General features: G+C 49.7%; 1 protein-coding gene across 1 annotated transcript in view; it reads right to left on the bottom strand.

Annotated features, from left to right (window-relative positions):
* Window positions 1-24: 24 nt before the first annotated feature.
* CAMK1G (calcium/calmodulin dependent protein kinase IG) overlaps window positions 25-14,571 on the bottom strand; it is a 28,910-nt gene continuing 14,363 nt past the window's right edge. Inside the window, exons 3-13 of the mRNA XM_019714487.3 lie at window positions 12,551-12,679; window positions 10,494-10,568; window positions 8,148-8,286; window positions 7,371-7,494; window positions 5,966-6,041; window positions 4,853-4,965; window positions 4,012-4,090; window positions 2,397-2,484; window positions 1,735-2,159; window positions 1,053-1,180; window positions 25-896 (exon numbers count right to left, since the gene is read on the bottom strand). Coding sequence (XP_019570046.2) covers window positions 1,090-1,180; window positions 1,735-2,159; window positions 2,397-2,484; window positions 4,012-4,090; window positions 4,853-4,965; window positions 5,966-6,041; window positions 7,371-7,494; window positions 8,148-8,286; window positions 10,494-10,568; window positions 12,551-12,679 — 1,339 coding nt within the window. The 3' untranslated portion in view covers window positions 25-896; window positions 1,053-1,089. The remainder of the gene's footprint in view (window positions 897-1,052; window positions 1,181-1,734; window positions 2,160-2,396; window positions 2,485-4,011; window positions 4,091-4,852; window positions 4,966-5,965; window positions 6,042-7,370; window positions 7,495-8,147; window positions 8,287-10,493; window positions 10,569-12,550; window positions 12,680-14,571) is intronic.

The following is a 14,571-nucleotide window of genomic DNA, read 5'->3' on the forward strand; positions in this document are numbered from 1 at the left end:
TGAGAAGAACCAAATGAAGCCTCATAGAGAAAAATATGTCCATTTTATTGAGCACAACACTGAGCCTGAAGCTGGAGTAAGAAAACTGGGGAGCAACAAGAAAGTGCCTGACTTTCAGGGAGAGAAAGGGGAGCAGAGGCAGGATTAGAAACAGTGGCTGAAATTAAAAAGTCAACTTCCAAGTTTTACTTCCTGGGGTGTATGTGTGGAGCGCATCTGGCCAGGATACTAACTCCTTCATGGTACAGTCAGGGATTTCTTCCTTTTTCCTCTTGGAGGGCGTGGCACTGCTTTTGGACTGGGGCGGGGAGGGAGGTGGCTCAGAAGTGGGTCGGGTATGCTAGCTCCGTTGGGAGCTAATCTGGAGTTAAGGATTCAGACTTTGAGAACTCACAGGCAGACCACAGAGCTGCCTGTCATTCATGCAGATGGGCAGGCGACGACATTAATGAGCCCACTCAAGGCCTGAGAGGCAGGAGCAGGTGTGTGCTGAGCGGGGAGTCTGGGGAGGTACTCCTTATGGCTTTGCTCTGAAGGTGACACGGCCTGACCAGCCTGTTAAGCTTTTCACGACAAATGACACAGACCCAGGCAAGAGCTATCTACGTACACTGCACAGAGCCACGGCACGTAGGGAGTGGGGCGCAGAGCGGGCAGGTCAGGGAGACCTGGAAGGCAGCAGATGCCGCTCCTGCTGCCCACAGCTTCAGCGAGGCCTCCATGCCTGGGGCTCATGGGGCTCATGGGCCTTCAGTGAGGGTCTGCCCCAGACCCCTTCAGTCGTCTGCTGCTGACCAGAATCCAGTCCCGCCAGGCCCCATGCCACCTGCTCCCCTTCTTCCTGCTGCAGGGTAGACCCCAGGTTTGGAAAGGCAGAGAAGAGTTGACCATCTCTCCTGCAGAGGAAAAGGGTTCAGGGTGGGGGTGGGGCTGCTGCCTTTGGCACCCCTCAGACCCCATCATTCAGACTCTGGGATGGGGCTTTTCTTCTGAGACAGAAGCCCCTCAGCCCCCAGCCTCTGCCCTGGTCCTCCTGCCTCCAGCCCCCTCACCTGAAAAGCGCAGTGACACAGGCACGGTCCCCCGGGATCACATAATGCGACAGACTCCGGTCTGCCCCGCTCGGCAGTGGGAGCTGCCGCTGACTTTGACTGGCACCATGACCTCAGATTTGAAGTTCCTGGAAAGGCAATGAAGCAGCAGGCTATGTGTTTGAGGAAGGAAGAAGAGCCGGGATAGTTCTCTCTGCCTGTGGCGTCCACTCAGCTCTCCCTTTATGAGGTTCAGAAACTACAAGCATTTGCAGAAAAGACAAACAAGAACCAACCCCCGCCCCTCTGCCAAAACACCGAGGCCCTGGAAACTCAAGGAATCTAATGCTCACCATTCACATAGACCCAGTTTTCTGCAGATATTTATAATCCCTGTTGCTTCACTAAACTTTTACAGTACCTCTGAGACAGGTACCTCTGAAAAATAATTCAATCAACCCATTTTACAGATGAGCAAACTAGAAATAGAGACATTGATTTGTCAATGGCCACACAGCTAGTGGGAGGTAAGCAAGGACTGGAAGCATTTCCCTTGACCTGGATCCAGAGCTCTTCCCTCCCTCCCTGTGGAGCTGCCTTGAGTGGGACAGGCCCTTTGGCCCATTTCTTCCAGCCGTTGGCTGAGTTCGTTCACACCCAGGCTGAGCAGGGCTAGGCCTCCGCCTTAGGGGGCAAAACGTACTGTTTTTTGTTGGCCTTTCTGAGGAGTGTGGGCTCGGAGCAGTAGGAAGACTTCCCTTTGCTCCCGATGTTCAGGCAGCTGGAGCAGCAGCCACAGGGCCCCACGGCCAAGGGCCCCTGCTGCATGGGCACCAGGCTGCTGCTGATACGCAGGGAGCCGTTGACCAGGCAGTTGAGGGACTTGCCACTGGGGGCAGGGGGCCGGGGGCCACACTGGCAGGGCAGCCGGGGCAGGGCAGGGAGTGCCACACTCTGGTCCAGGGCGGGTGCCTCGGTGATGCTGATCTCGGGGGAGGTGGGTCTTGAAGCTTCTGAGGCTTGAGTGACAGGTGGCCTGTTCTCCATCTCTGGGCGGACCCCTGGGCTATGCAGGTTCATGTGCAGCTTCCTCATGTGGTGTACCACAGCGGCTGCATTGAAGGCTTGCTAAGGAGACACAGGACAAGCCTCTGGCCATCTCCACGCTCAGAGGCCACAGGGCTCAAGCTTTCCCTCTGTCCTATGGCCTCTGGAAACCGAAGTGCCCGCCTCTCGTTTCAGAGAGGGTCCAGGGAGCATCGGAGTCTGCTGGGAAGCCCCAAGGAGCCTCTTCCCCAGCCCCTACCCCAGCCCAGCCTCCAGGGGCCCAGAACAGCCTGCCACCTCCTGGAAAGGACCACTTACCCTCCACTTGCTCTTTGCGAAGTTTTTCTGGATCTGGAGGCTGACAGATGGGTAGATGTCCCGGTGGAGGGCTGTGTTTCCAGCAACCCTGTGCGTGCAGAGAGGACACCAGGCTAGTGCAAGGCCTGGGAACTCAGCCAGGGCTTGGGCAGCCGGCTGTGTACTCAGGACCAGATTAAGCCGAGTGGTGTGCCCCAGGAGAAGGGCAGCCCACAGGAGGAGAGGCCAGAAGCGGGGCTCCTCTGTCCCCCGCGAGGGTCACAGGAGGCCTATGCTTTGGCAAAACCAAACACTTGCTTTAGAGCAGATCAGCAAACTATGGCCTTTGGGCCAAATCTACCCAATTGCCTGATTTTGTAAATAAGGTCTTATTGGGACACAGACACGCCCGTTCATTCAGGTATGGGCTATGGCTGCTTCTGTGCTACAAAGTCAGATTGACTATTTGCCATAGAGACAGTATGGCCAGCAAAGCCTAAAATATTGACTGTCTGGCTTTTTTCAGAAAAAGTTCACTGACCCTGTCAGAAGGCACTTGGATTGTCACCATCCTGTAACTCAAATTTTGCTGGGAACCCACCTCCTCCTGGAAGCCCTTCTCAGTGAGGCCCCCAATACAGGCTCCCTTTTCCCTGTCCCCTCAGTGCCTTATTCGCCTGTCTCTAAGTTTCCTCAGACACTTGCCATGTGCACAGCACTTTCTATGTAGTAAAGGACCCAAGAAGTAGCAGACGGGTCCTGATTCCTAGGGGCCTGCAGCATAGCTGTGGAGCCTTGCTTCATGCCACGAGCTGGAGTAATTCGTGGTAAGCTATGTAACTGACTGATAAAGAAAGATGGGTAGGTCGGCCTGGACTGCAGGGGCCAGGGCTTCAGGGAGGGCACAGCCCACTCTGGATCCCGAAGGGTGCTATGTACAAGGCGAGAGCAGGACATTGTAGGTGGTGAAAACGGTATGACCCAAGGTGTGGTTTGGAAAGAGCTTGGTATATGACACGGGGGAGAAGTACGGCTCTTAGGCCTTCCTGGAAGACAGAAGCTATGTTAAGAATCCTGGGAAATGAAGTTGGAGGTGAAGGGTCGGGCCAGATTAGGGAGAACCTGGAAACACACAGGATTCTGCGCTTTCTGTGGTAGGAAATAGGGAGCTATTATAAACGCTTGAGCAGGGAAGTAGCATGAAAAAAGGGAAGTGTTTCAAGACTTTATGTCCCTACCTTACAAATTTTGACTGTTCTCAATCACCTCACATGGAGCAGGTTTTGACCCCGGAGGAGAGTAAAATGAAGTTCTAAGGACAGGGCAGAGCTGCCCACACCTGGGTGCCTCTTGCGTAACAGCACTGAGTATTGCACACGAATAAGGTAGGTATGAGTGCTGATGACACTGCCCGGCCACCTCTGCCTCCTGCTCTTGACTGGATGACACCCTTGGGTCAGAACCCACGTAAGTAAGTGCTACCTGCATCTCCAGCTGGAACTGATGGGCACTGCGCTCCTCAGTCCACAGCAGCTCGGGGCACGCAGACACCAGGAAAACAGCACGTGAACAGGTCAACCTGGTATCTGGGCAGCCGTGGGCGGCGGCTAGAGCCCCCCCCCCCCCCCGCACTCACCAGGGGTGCCGCAAGGCCTTCTCACACGTGTACCGCTCATTTGGGTCTTTCTCCAGCAAGTGGCAAATAAAGTCCTTGGCTAAGAGGAGCAATCAAAGACACAGCAGCTAAGGACCAGCTTTCATGACTGATGGAATTTCACTTCCGGGATGGTGGGTGGCAGTGAATGCATCTTTTAGCTAACCTTCCAAAGAGGCAATTTTAAGTCTTAAAAAGAGAGGAAAAAAAAAAATCCAAACCACCTAACAACCCACCATAAATCACCAAAGAGAGGCACTACGCAGCCTCACCCACGTAGCACTGCAGATACAGCTCTCGTCACGAGGCACCAACGTGCCTGCAGGCCACGTGGGTGTGTGTTTCCACCATTCGGGGACCAGCATCCGCACATGGGCACACGTGTGAGTGCTGGCTTTTTCCAGCACTGATCTCTACTTAAGGGACCCAACAACATGCAATGATTGCCCTGTCACGTACACAGACATGGCATGCTCTCGGCCTTGGTGTATAAGAGGCAAAACTTGGCCTTGGTTTTGCCACTCCTGCTGGAACACTCCCCTCTGCCTGGCTCTGCCCTCCTGACCTTTCCTTTGAACTACCTCCCCTGCTTTTACCAGGCATACTGTGGTTCTGCGTCCAGGAAAACAAAAACATGAACGCGAATAATTTCTTTGGCCTTTGAACCAGATGAAGATTTCTCTACTCTCTGTGGCGGCCTGTTTTCTGTAAGATTCCCCAGGGACTTCCAAAAGCCAGGACTGTCATCCTTTGTTAAGCTATTTTCTCTTGGCAGCCTCTGCCTCCAGCCTGTTATCTTGTCCTTCACACCCATCGGCCTTACCTGACTCAGAAATGTCATCCCAGAATGGAGACTCAAACTCGTAATAGCCCTCCTTGATCTTCTCAAAGAGCTTCGACTCAGTTTCTTCGTAGAAAGGAGGATACCCACATAACCTGCAGGGGGGCAGGAAGGGGGCATGCTGCTGAACTAGCCCTTACTCCTGGGCCAGCCTCTCCCCTCTGCCCCGCCTCCCACCGGACACACAGACAGGCGACAAGCGTCCCCTAGCAGCAGTGACATCAGGACAGGGATCTGCCTCTGGGTCAGGAGGGGTGCAGGTCCCACCAAGGGTTTACAAAGGAGTCAAAGCTTGGAACTGACAGCCCTGGTAAATTACTCCCCCCAAACCCTTGCCACCTCTCCCTGCACTTCTGCTGACTCTGAGATGATGTATAAAACATCTTTAAGAAGGATGGTAAGATGTCCCCTGGCGTGTAAGTTTCATGAGGGAGTTTCTAGGCTATCTTGTTCTTTATTCTTTAGTACCTAAACCAGCGACTGGTACAGGGTAGACAGTCACTGAATGTTGAGTAAATGGATGAAAGCAGTTGTTCAATATAAGCTTAGGAAATAGAAAACTGAAACTACAGTAAGCAGTGAATGACTGAGCAGGTCATTTTCCTCAGAGCAAAGTTGACAATAGGTGAGGAGGGTGGTGGCAAAGGGGTGATGACCGGCTTGGAAAGGAGCAGGGACCAGGTGCCTTCAGGCCACCGTTTTGCCGCAGGCTGACGGCACCAGGTGAGAAATCTGAGATGTGAACATTGTGTCCACCTGGCTTCCAAGCTTCACTTGGCATCTCCCCTTTTCACTACTCATGGCACAGAGCAGGACTGGACACATTAACAGATAGTAAATAGGGGAGGGTGCCGGTGAGGGAGTACCATGCGGCTGAGCAGTGTGTTCACACTGCGCTCTGTTTCTATAACCTGGTAGAGATCAGGACAGGAATCTCTGGAGCTGTGTGCACGTGTGTGCTTGCCTGTGCACACATGTACATGCACATGCTTTGAAGCTGGATGCTGCTTGAGCAGCTGAGACTGCAGGGGAGAAGAAGGGGTGAGCAGGCTCTGAGATGTCCCAGGCACTGAGACAGTGCCAGCTTCTACTCACAGTATGTAAGTGATGACGCCAATGGACCAGCAGTCCACAGCCTTGCTGTAGGGTTTCTGGGCCAACACTTCCGGGGCTGCAGCAAACCAAAGGCAGAGTCAGGGCTGGGGCAAGAGGAGAGGGCTGTGGTTGGGGGCTGAAGGTCGGGAAGAGGCTTAGAGAGGACGACTTAAGGCAGCCTCGGGATGGTGTTTCTGTAAGTCTGAAAACTCCCCTAGGGCAGGGACTGTGTCTCTCCCATCAGACTAAAGCTTCTCCCGTCAGACGAGAAGGTCCCATGACAGGGCCTATGACCCTCATCAGACTGAATACTCTCTGAAGGTAGGCCCTGTGTCTCCCGACTCAGATGGGGGATCCCCAGGGAAGTGGGTGTGTGTCTCCCATCAGATGGGAAAATATACGAGTTAGGGGCTGTCTCTCTCCCACTAGACCAGGATCTCCCTGAAGGTAGAGATTGAGTCTCTCCTGTTAAGCAAGGAACTACCAAAGGGCAGGTAGTACATGTCCCATCAGTCTCTGGTACCTTCTGAGGGTGGGGTTTAGTCTGCCCAATCAAATCATGAGCTCCTTGAGGGCATGACCATATCTTCCTCTGATTGGGAGCTCTGGGACATTTATCCCAGACACCAGCGCTTTGTTCCTAGTGGGGCTCCACATCTGATGGTAAGTGACCAACCTCCCTTGTCAGGAGAGAGCAGATTCCCTCTATTGAGTCACAGTTCTGCTTCCCACTTCCCAACCCCAACCCAGTTATGACTGGCTAAGAGGGAAGGGGTAGGAGATGCTCTGACTTTCGGTTTCTCCCCCACGTATCTCAGGGATGCTCTCACCTGGTATCTTGCCTGCCCTTACTTTTTCGGTCGGCCCTGGAAACCTCCTGTTTAGGAGCCCCCTGGAAACCTCCGCCAGTTTCCTAGGCTGTGTATTTAGGAGCCCATGTCTGGGTTCCTCCGATTCAAACTCAACACTATGCCTCCAGGACATGAACATTGTGGGGGTGTGGGGGGGTGTGCTTAGGGCTCCTCTAGAGTGGGAGAAAGGAAAAGGGGGCTAATGGTCAACTCCTCAGCAATCTAATGGTCTCTGGGTTTGTGATCTTTTCTCTCCCTGTGGTCTAGCTGGAAAGGCAAAGACAGGAAGTCCGTCTGCAAAAGTAAGAACCAAAGTATAAGCCGGGGCTATGGGAAGGGCTCAGGGGTAAGCTGTCTTTAAGACGTAGGATTTGGGAGCAGTAGGGGTAGTTCCAGAGATCAATGGAGTGGCTGGCCTGAACCTTATAAGTGAATGCTCTGCCTGGATCACCCCTGAAGTTGAACTGTCTCCTTACAACCACCCACTCTCTGAATAATATCCATGCGACTGAATGTATCCAACTCGTCAACCTCCCTTCTCCTCCCACACTCACCCACGTAGCCTGGGGTCCCACAGGCCGTGGACATGACACCACTCTGTTCCATCTTGGACAGACCAAAGTCTGTGATCATGATCTTAGAATTCTCTTCGGGGGTGAGGTACAGCAGGTTTTCGGGCTGTGGGAGAAGAGACATATCATGTAACCTAGGATATGATCACCTGAAACACACATCCCTCTCATTCCCCCTGCCATAGAATTCCTTAGGGAGCTGTGCCCTGGGCTCCTGACATCAAGGCCAGACTAATCTTCCCTCATTCTTCCCTCCTGCCTCCTACCTGCGCCCTTCATCCCAGCACCCCACCATCCTGTATTTTGCTTGTCTTGACTCTGCTTAGCCTTACAGCCTTGAATGTACTAAGCTCTCCCTCCCTTTATTCCCAACTACCCTAAGACTGAGGCAACCAACCCTTGGTTAACTGTCCCTGATATCTCTAAAGTTTGGTACATGCCTGGTGCATTTTTGATTCTCAATAAGTAATTGTTACATCTGAGTTGGACTTTGGCTGCGTTCAAGGAACTCGTGGTTTATCTTGGTATCCAAACAGGGTAAGGCCTAGTGAAAAGTTCCGGGAAAGGCTCAGGTGTAATTTAACAGTGATTGTTCAGTCACCCTCTTAAGATTTGTTCAATCTCATGGCAGAAAGGGCCGTAGGAGTGAGCTAGGCCAACCCTCTCACTTTACAGAGCTCAGACTGCCCATGACCCATGCGACTTCCTAAAGGGTCATTTGTCTGCCCACCCCCCGCCCCAGGGCTCCTGCCTTGGCACCTTTAAGTCTCTGTGGACGATGCCATTCTCATGGAGATATTTCACAGCTGACAAGACCTGCTGGATCACCAGGCTGGCATCCTTCTCTGTATAGACACCCCGCTCCAGGATCCGGTCAAAGAGCTCCCCACCAGAAACACTGTGGGCACAAGGGCAAGTCCAGGAATTCAGCTCTTATTTCAGGTCAGAGGAATGTGAATGTGTTTGCTCTGTAGCCATGGAAACACAGCTGTGGTGAAACAGACAAGTACCCCTGGACTGTGCAGGGAGAACTGATCATCTAGCCTCGGACACCTCCTTCAGGTGCCTGGGACGATATCACTAGGAAGTTGTTTCTTTGGGCCAATGATTGGCCTCTCCCTGGAAATATCCTTTAAAATGCAAAATGCCTCTGGTTCGAGTTTCACAGGAAGCCAATAATCCCTTTCTCTGGACACATTTCTTATCTCCTTTCCTGGCTGAGGACCCAGGAAGCCATGAGGAAAGGGAAAAGTGAAATTCAAATCAGTCAAAGTAGGAAAGAGAAGGTGTGCAAATGAGACTAACTGTGCTGATGTCAGGCATTCTTTCCCCGTTTTGGAAAATCGGGCTACCTAAAGCTGAAATCATGAGGAGGAGTTGTAGCAGTATGTGAGGCTCACCTGATATGGTGTCTTAGGATTCAGGAGAGATTTAAGAACAAGTCTGACCCCCAGCTCTTGAATACCATCTACCTTATAGTTGCCAAGAAGTTTTCCAGTTAGTCCTGGAACACGTCAGTGGCAGTGAACTCACTGCCTCCTAAGACAGACTGTCTTATCTTTTGTCACCTTGATATTTTTACCAATTATGATGAAACCAGACTCCCTGTAGTGTCTACAGCAGACACTAATTCCACCATTGGGCCCACTGAGGCCACACAACAAACATCACATCCTTTCACATGAATCTTTTCAAGCAGGTGCAGACAGTGAAACGCTCTCTCTCCTGAGGCTTTCTTTGGGATAAACATCCCGAACTACTTCAACCAGGAGCCAGGGTTTCTAATCCCCTGCCCACGGTTGCATGACATTGGCTGTGGATATGCACGTATGACAGGACCATACAGTAATACGGGAGTAGAATTTCTCCAATCAAAGTGCATGCGACCCTATTCCTTTTGCTTCTGTCTTGAAGCTGTCGGCTCTGCTATAAGAGCTGGAGGCCCATGAGGAAGACACTCTTTGCATACACCTGTGAATTCCTGACTGGTGGTACCCTGGGTCCTGCCGCTGATGCTCAGGGAGGCTGGGTGGTTCTTCAGTGACCTCTGAACCTGCCCACCTTCCTGACTCCCCTTAGTCCTCTGAATGACTATGTGCTCATCCTGTTGAATTGGCTTCATTCAGGTGCCACGTGGTCCCTGCTCACTTGTTAGTGATGCTCTGGGGCCCCCTCAACCTTATTCCCTTGACTGCTTGTTACCGCTATTCACTGGGCCGCAGGTGAGCACAGGAGTTAATAGGCTGCTAAGGCCTGAGTTAGCTCAGTACAGTTTTTGAGGAATCAGCCTGTCAGTCAAAAACATTGCATCCAGCTATGCTGAGATTGCAGAGTGATGTGTGTGTGTGTGTGTGTGTGTGTGTGTGTGTGTGTGTGTGTGTACTTCATAAATAGAAGTGCCTCTGACACCAAGGCTGAGCCCTCAGGAGCACTGACCCACCCTACAGCAGTCACTCTCAGGCAGAACTCTTACTTGGATATGACAGTGATGTGGAGACCTTTCTAATGAGGCACCATTTCTGTCCTACACATGGACATGCATTCACATCCTGTTTTTAACTTTGGGTGTCTCACTTTTGAGAAAGTCTTTCTTTATGCTGAATCAAAATCTATCTACCCGTGGCTGCTACTCCCAGGGTAAGTTTACCCTGCAGTGTTGTTACAACATTTAATATCCAGTGTGAGACATGACTGGTCAAAATGGAGTCAAGCCATGATGCCAAAGAAGGGTTCTGAGGCCCCCTACTATACCGGGGCAGTATCCCTTCAATTGTGGGGAGGTCCAGAAAGTCTCAGGGGAAGGGTCTGGGGCAGCAGGGGAGGATGGATGGGTTGGGGTCACAGCTATTTGCCGACTGGTAGGAAGTAGTTTAACAACTGGTAAGGCTGTACTGGTATGTACCAACTCAATAATCAACCCAAGTTTTACCCCTCGGTCCACACAGAACATGTCACACCCAGAGGCATTCTGATATGAACAGGACTCTTGGCATTTCGAATCCTCTTGAACTAATTCTTCACTTTGTCTTTTCATCACCATCTTCCCCTCCCCACCAGCCAGCCCCATGAGACGTCTGTGGAGGAAGCGGGTTGCCTTTCACTTACAGCTGCATGACCAGGTAATAGTGAGTGGCACTCTCATAGATGTCCTCCAGGGTCACGATGTTTTCATGTTTGATCCTGGGGAAAAGTTAAGAGTCATCGTGAAAGGTATGTGGTTTAGATTGTCCAGACAAAGAATATAGATGCAGCCCAATTGTACTCTTATTTCTGTTAGAGACTTTCGGTGACAGTGTTTAAGAAGAGAGGGTCCTGGGGACGCCTTCCTAATAAGCAGGCAGTCACAAAGAAATCCCAGAGAAAAGACTCCCAGAGTTGTGTTCAATTCATATTTTTGAGCGGATAATCGATCATCCTGCCTTCAGGGAATACATGTTTCATCGTTACTCCAGGGATCTCTTTCAAGTTGACCAAAAGAGAAAGTTAAAAGAACTGAGGAAGGGCTAAGGGAGCAGCTACCGTACCTGCGTGTTCTACAAAATGGGTATCCAGATCCCCTTTAGAAACATCGCATGAAGAAAGGCTACTATGATAGGAGGGATTTAGGTTAGTGAGGCCCCCCTCATGGGTAAAGTGTTGCACAATCATTGCAGCACTTAGATTTTGGTTAGCGAGGCCCCCTCATGGAAGAAGTGTTGCAAAGTTATTGTTCCAAGCTATGGTGAGAAGGCAGACGCTCATTTTGGGGGTCAATTCTGTGGGATGCCTTAGATCAGTGACTCTCAATCAGGGGATATTTTGTCCCTCAGGGGACATTTGGCAATATCTGGAGACATTTTTTATTGTCATGACTGGGGAGGAGAGAGATGCTACAGGCATTTAGTGGGTAGAAGCAGGAATGCTGCTGAACGTCCTATATCCCAACACAATAAAGAATTATCTGGTCTAAAATGTCAATAGTGCTGAGGCTGAGAAACCCTGCCCTGGATGACCTTTGTCTGGGGTTACTCAGAGGCTGAGGCAAACAGAGTAATTGTATTAGCTGATGGGTCTGGTCTTCCTGTCAGCAATTCTGTGCATGACTGTTCAGGAGGAAAATTTCTAGGAAGTTTTACTCACAGCTCTATAGCACAGCAGTTAAGAACTTAAACTCTAAGTCAATTGGGTCTAAGTTCAGATCCAGCCGAGGCATTTCCCAACTGGGTAACTTTGGCTGGCTTACTCAAATCTTCTAAGCCTCATTTTCCCTGTCTCTAAAGTACGTCTCTCTCATAGGGTAATATCAGTATTAAAAAAGAAATGTATGTCAAATGCTTAGTACAAAGCCTGGGGAATACTAAACACATAATTAATAGTATCATTATCTTTAAGATATATTTTAAAATATAGACCTCTTGCAGTGGTTACCTAATGGATTCAACTATTCTCAATCTGAATTACCTGTCTGCCCCTCCTGCCTCCATAAAATTCTATTCATCCACCAAGGTTCATCTTCTTTGATAATGCACCTAATGATTCGTATTCATAAAAACACACATGTAGGCAAAATGAATCCCTGTCTCCTCCAAACTCTGACTTCTGCTAGTATGGAGCACATCTAATGGGATTAGAGTTTATTGTGGGCACCTGTCTCTGCCCAGAAAATGTGAGCTCCGGAGGGTAAGGCATTTTGTCGGCTTCATCCTTGCGGTCCTGACGCCTATTACACTTTTGGCACACCAGAGCGATTCCACAAGGATTTGTTGTGTTTTGATGATTTGTTAGTGTAGCCTCCATCGTGAAGCTTGGAGTGCTGAGCTACATTTGCTTTGGAACAAACTGAGGTTAATTTCCAAGTCTTATGCTGCCTCCTTAATTATTGATTCTTCCTGGTGTTGGTCCTCAATTGATTTTTGTTTCTTTGAGTTAATTACCCTCTTGTCTATGTGTACAAACCAGCTCTGCTACCAGTTGGTTCACTAGTCAATTTGCTGCAAAAAAAAAATCAGCCAAGACAGCTGGCTGGCTACACTTAGCTGATTGATCAAACTGACCCATTAGCTCAATCAAAGGGCACAATGCTTTTTGGTGTGGGAATCAAGCCCCAGTCCTTCTTGAAGGTATTTTGTGAAGGAAATGCATGGTCCCCCAGTTGTACCCGACCAACTCTAAGACCCACTCACTTTTTCAGCACAGCGATCTCATTCTCCAGGCTGCTGTCCCGGAAGGCAGGTGACTTCTTGATGCACTTCAGGGCGAAGAGCTTTCCAGTCACCCTTTGCTTCACCAGGAAGACTTCTGAAAAAGCTCCCCTAAGTAGAGGACGCCAGGAGAAAAAAATTAGTACTGGCTGGCTAGACAACACTGCTGGAAGCAAAACCAAAGGGTCAATGAAGGAAGATGTGGCAGGTAACGAATTGCCATTGTCATTGTGGGCACCTGCTGAGCTGTATTGATGGCAGAACCTGTCTGGTATGCCATTGTGTCCTTTCTTTCATCCACCAGGTGGGAAGAAAACGAGTCATTACAGACTCAGGGACTGGGGGGTGGGGGTGGGGGTGTGTGTGGGGGGAGGTGTGCTGTTTCCTGGAATTATAATTTGGGAAGGATTTCCTATGGAAAGTTTCCTCCACTTGGCAAGCCCATTAAAGAGAGGCCACTGCAGAGTCAATTTACTTCTCTTCTCCCAACATGGCACAGTGCGGGACACTGGAGAGGCAGTTGGAGGTAGCACTGGGGGACAGGGCTCAGACACGGTGAGAGAGAAAAGACTTGTGTATCTGTTTTAGATGGTGGTAATCACCCTGAACCAATGATCAGAGGCAAGCGGGCCAAATACCCTCTCGTTCAGTAGGATATGTGAGGATAAAAGGCAGAAACCAGCAGCTCTGGGCAGGCTTCTGAAGACAGAGAGGATGGAACCCAATAGCAACACAGAGTAGGATTCCATATTACAGGCTTCACGGTTTGAAGGGAGTCCTCTGGAGACCAGGCCATCAGAACAGCAGTTAGCTGGTGGGGGTACTGGAGCCTGATTGCCCATGTTAGAACCTCAGTTTTTTGGGGCGACAAGTCATGTAACTTCTATATGCCCAGTTTCTTCATCTGAAAAATGGGAGTGTCAATAGTATCTGATTCATACGGTTGTTTACAAGATTAAATGAGTTAATATATGTAAAGTGCTTAAAAGTGTTCCTGATATCTATTAAACTATGTGTTAGATACTGTTAATATTATTACTATTACAAGTATTTCGATGCCATTAAGGAAGACACCTGGTAGTCACAAGAGGAGATAAAGTTTAAGGCAGGAAACAGCTGAGCCACCCTCTCCCCTGCCATGTGGGTATTCTAGAATGAAGGCCTAACAGCAATCAAGCTTGTGAAAGGACTTTGGGAATCTGTAATAGAAAATACGTGGTGTTTCCTGTTTCCCCCAGCTGCACTTGGAACAGAGTTAATCAGAGCTTTCAGAGATGGTCTAGTCATTCATTCATTCACTCATTCCTTCAGTGAAGATTTATTGAGCACCTACTGACTCTTAGACACTGGAGATAGAAAGATGCTTCTGTGCTTAAGGAGCCTGTACGCTAGTGAAGAACACAGACAAATAAGCAATTACTATTTGATTTGAAAAATATTATCAGCTATTAAATGAACGCTTGTTGAGCTGACAGAACCTCTCTGTGTTAGGCAGTGGGATTAGTGTTGGTCTAGCTTAGAATCTAGTATAGGAGATAGACACATACAGAAAAGCAGGAGGTGTTAAGAGACCACAGAAAATGGAGACTTAAGATATGGCCTCTGTCATAGATACAGAGAACATTTTAATGGTTGCCAGACGGGAGGGGGACTAGGGGGTGAGTGGAAAAGCAGAAGGGATTCCGAAGTACAAATTGGTTGTTACAGTAGTCATGGGGATGTAGGGTATAGCTTAAGGAATACAGTCGATAATGTTGTAATAACTATGTATGGTGTCAGATGGGGACTAGATCAGGGTGATAGATGGGAGGGGGCCTGGGGGGCAGGGTGAGAAAGGTGAAGGCAATAAGAAGTACAAATTGGTAGTTACAAAGTAGTCATGGGATATAAAGTAAAGTATAGGGAATATAGTCAGAAATATGGTAATAATTATGCATAGTGCCAGGTGGGTACTAGACTCGTCAGGGGGATCACTTCTTAAATTATATAAATGTCTAACCACT

This window comes from Rhinolophus sinicus, chromosome 11 (genome assembly GCF_057876585.1).
Source record: "Rhinolophus sinicus isolate RSI-liver-muscle chromosome 11, RSI-T2T, whole genome shotgun sequence".
Lineage (NCBI taxonomy): Eukaryota > Metazoa > Chordata > Mammalia > Chiroptera > Rhinolophidae > Rhinolophus > Rhinolophus sinicus.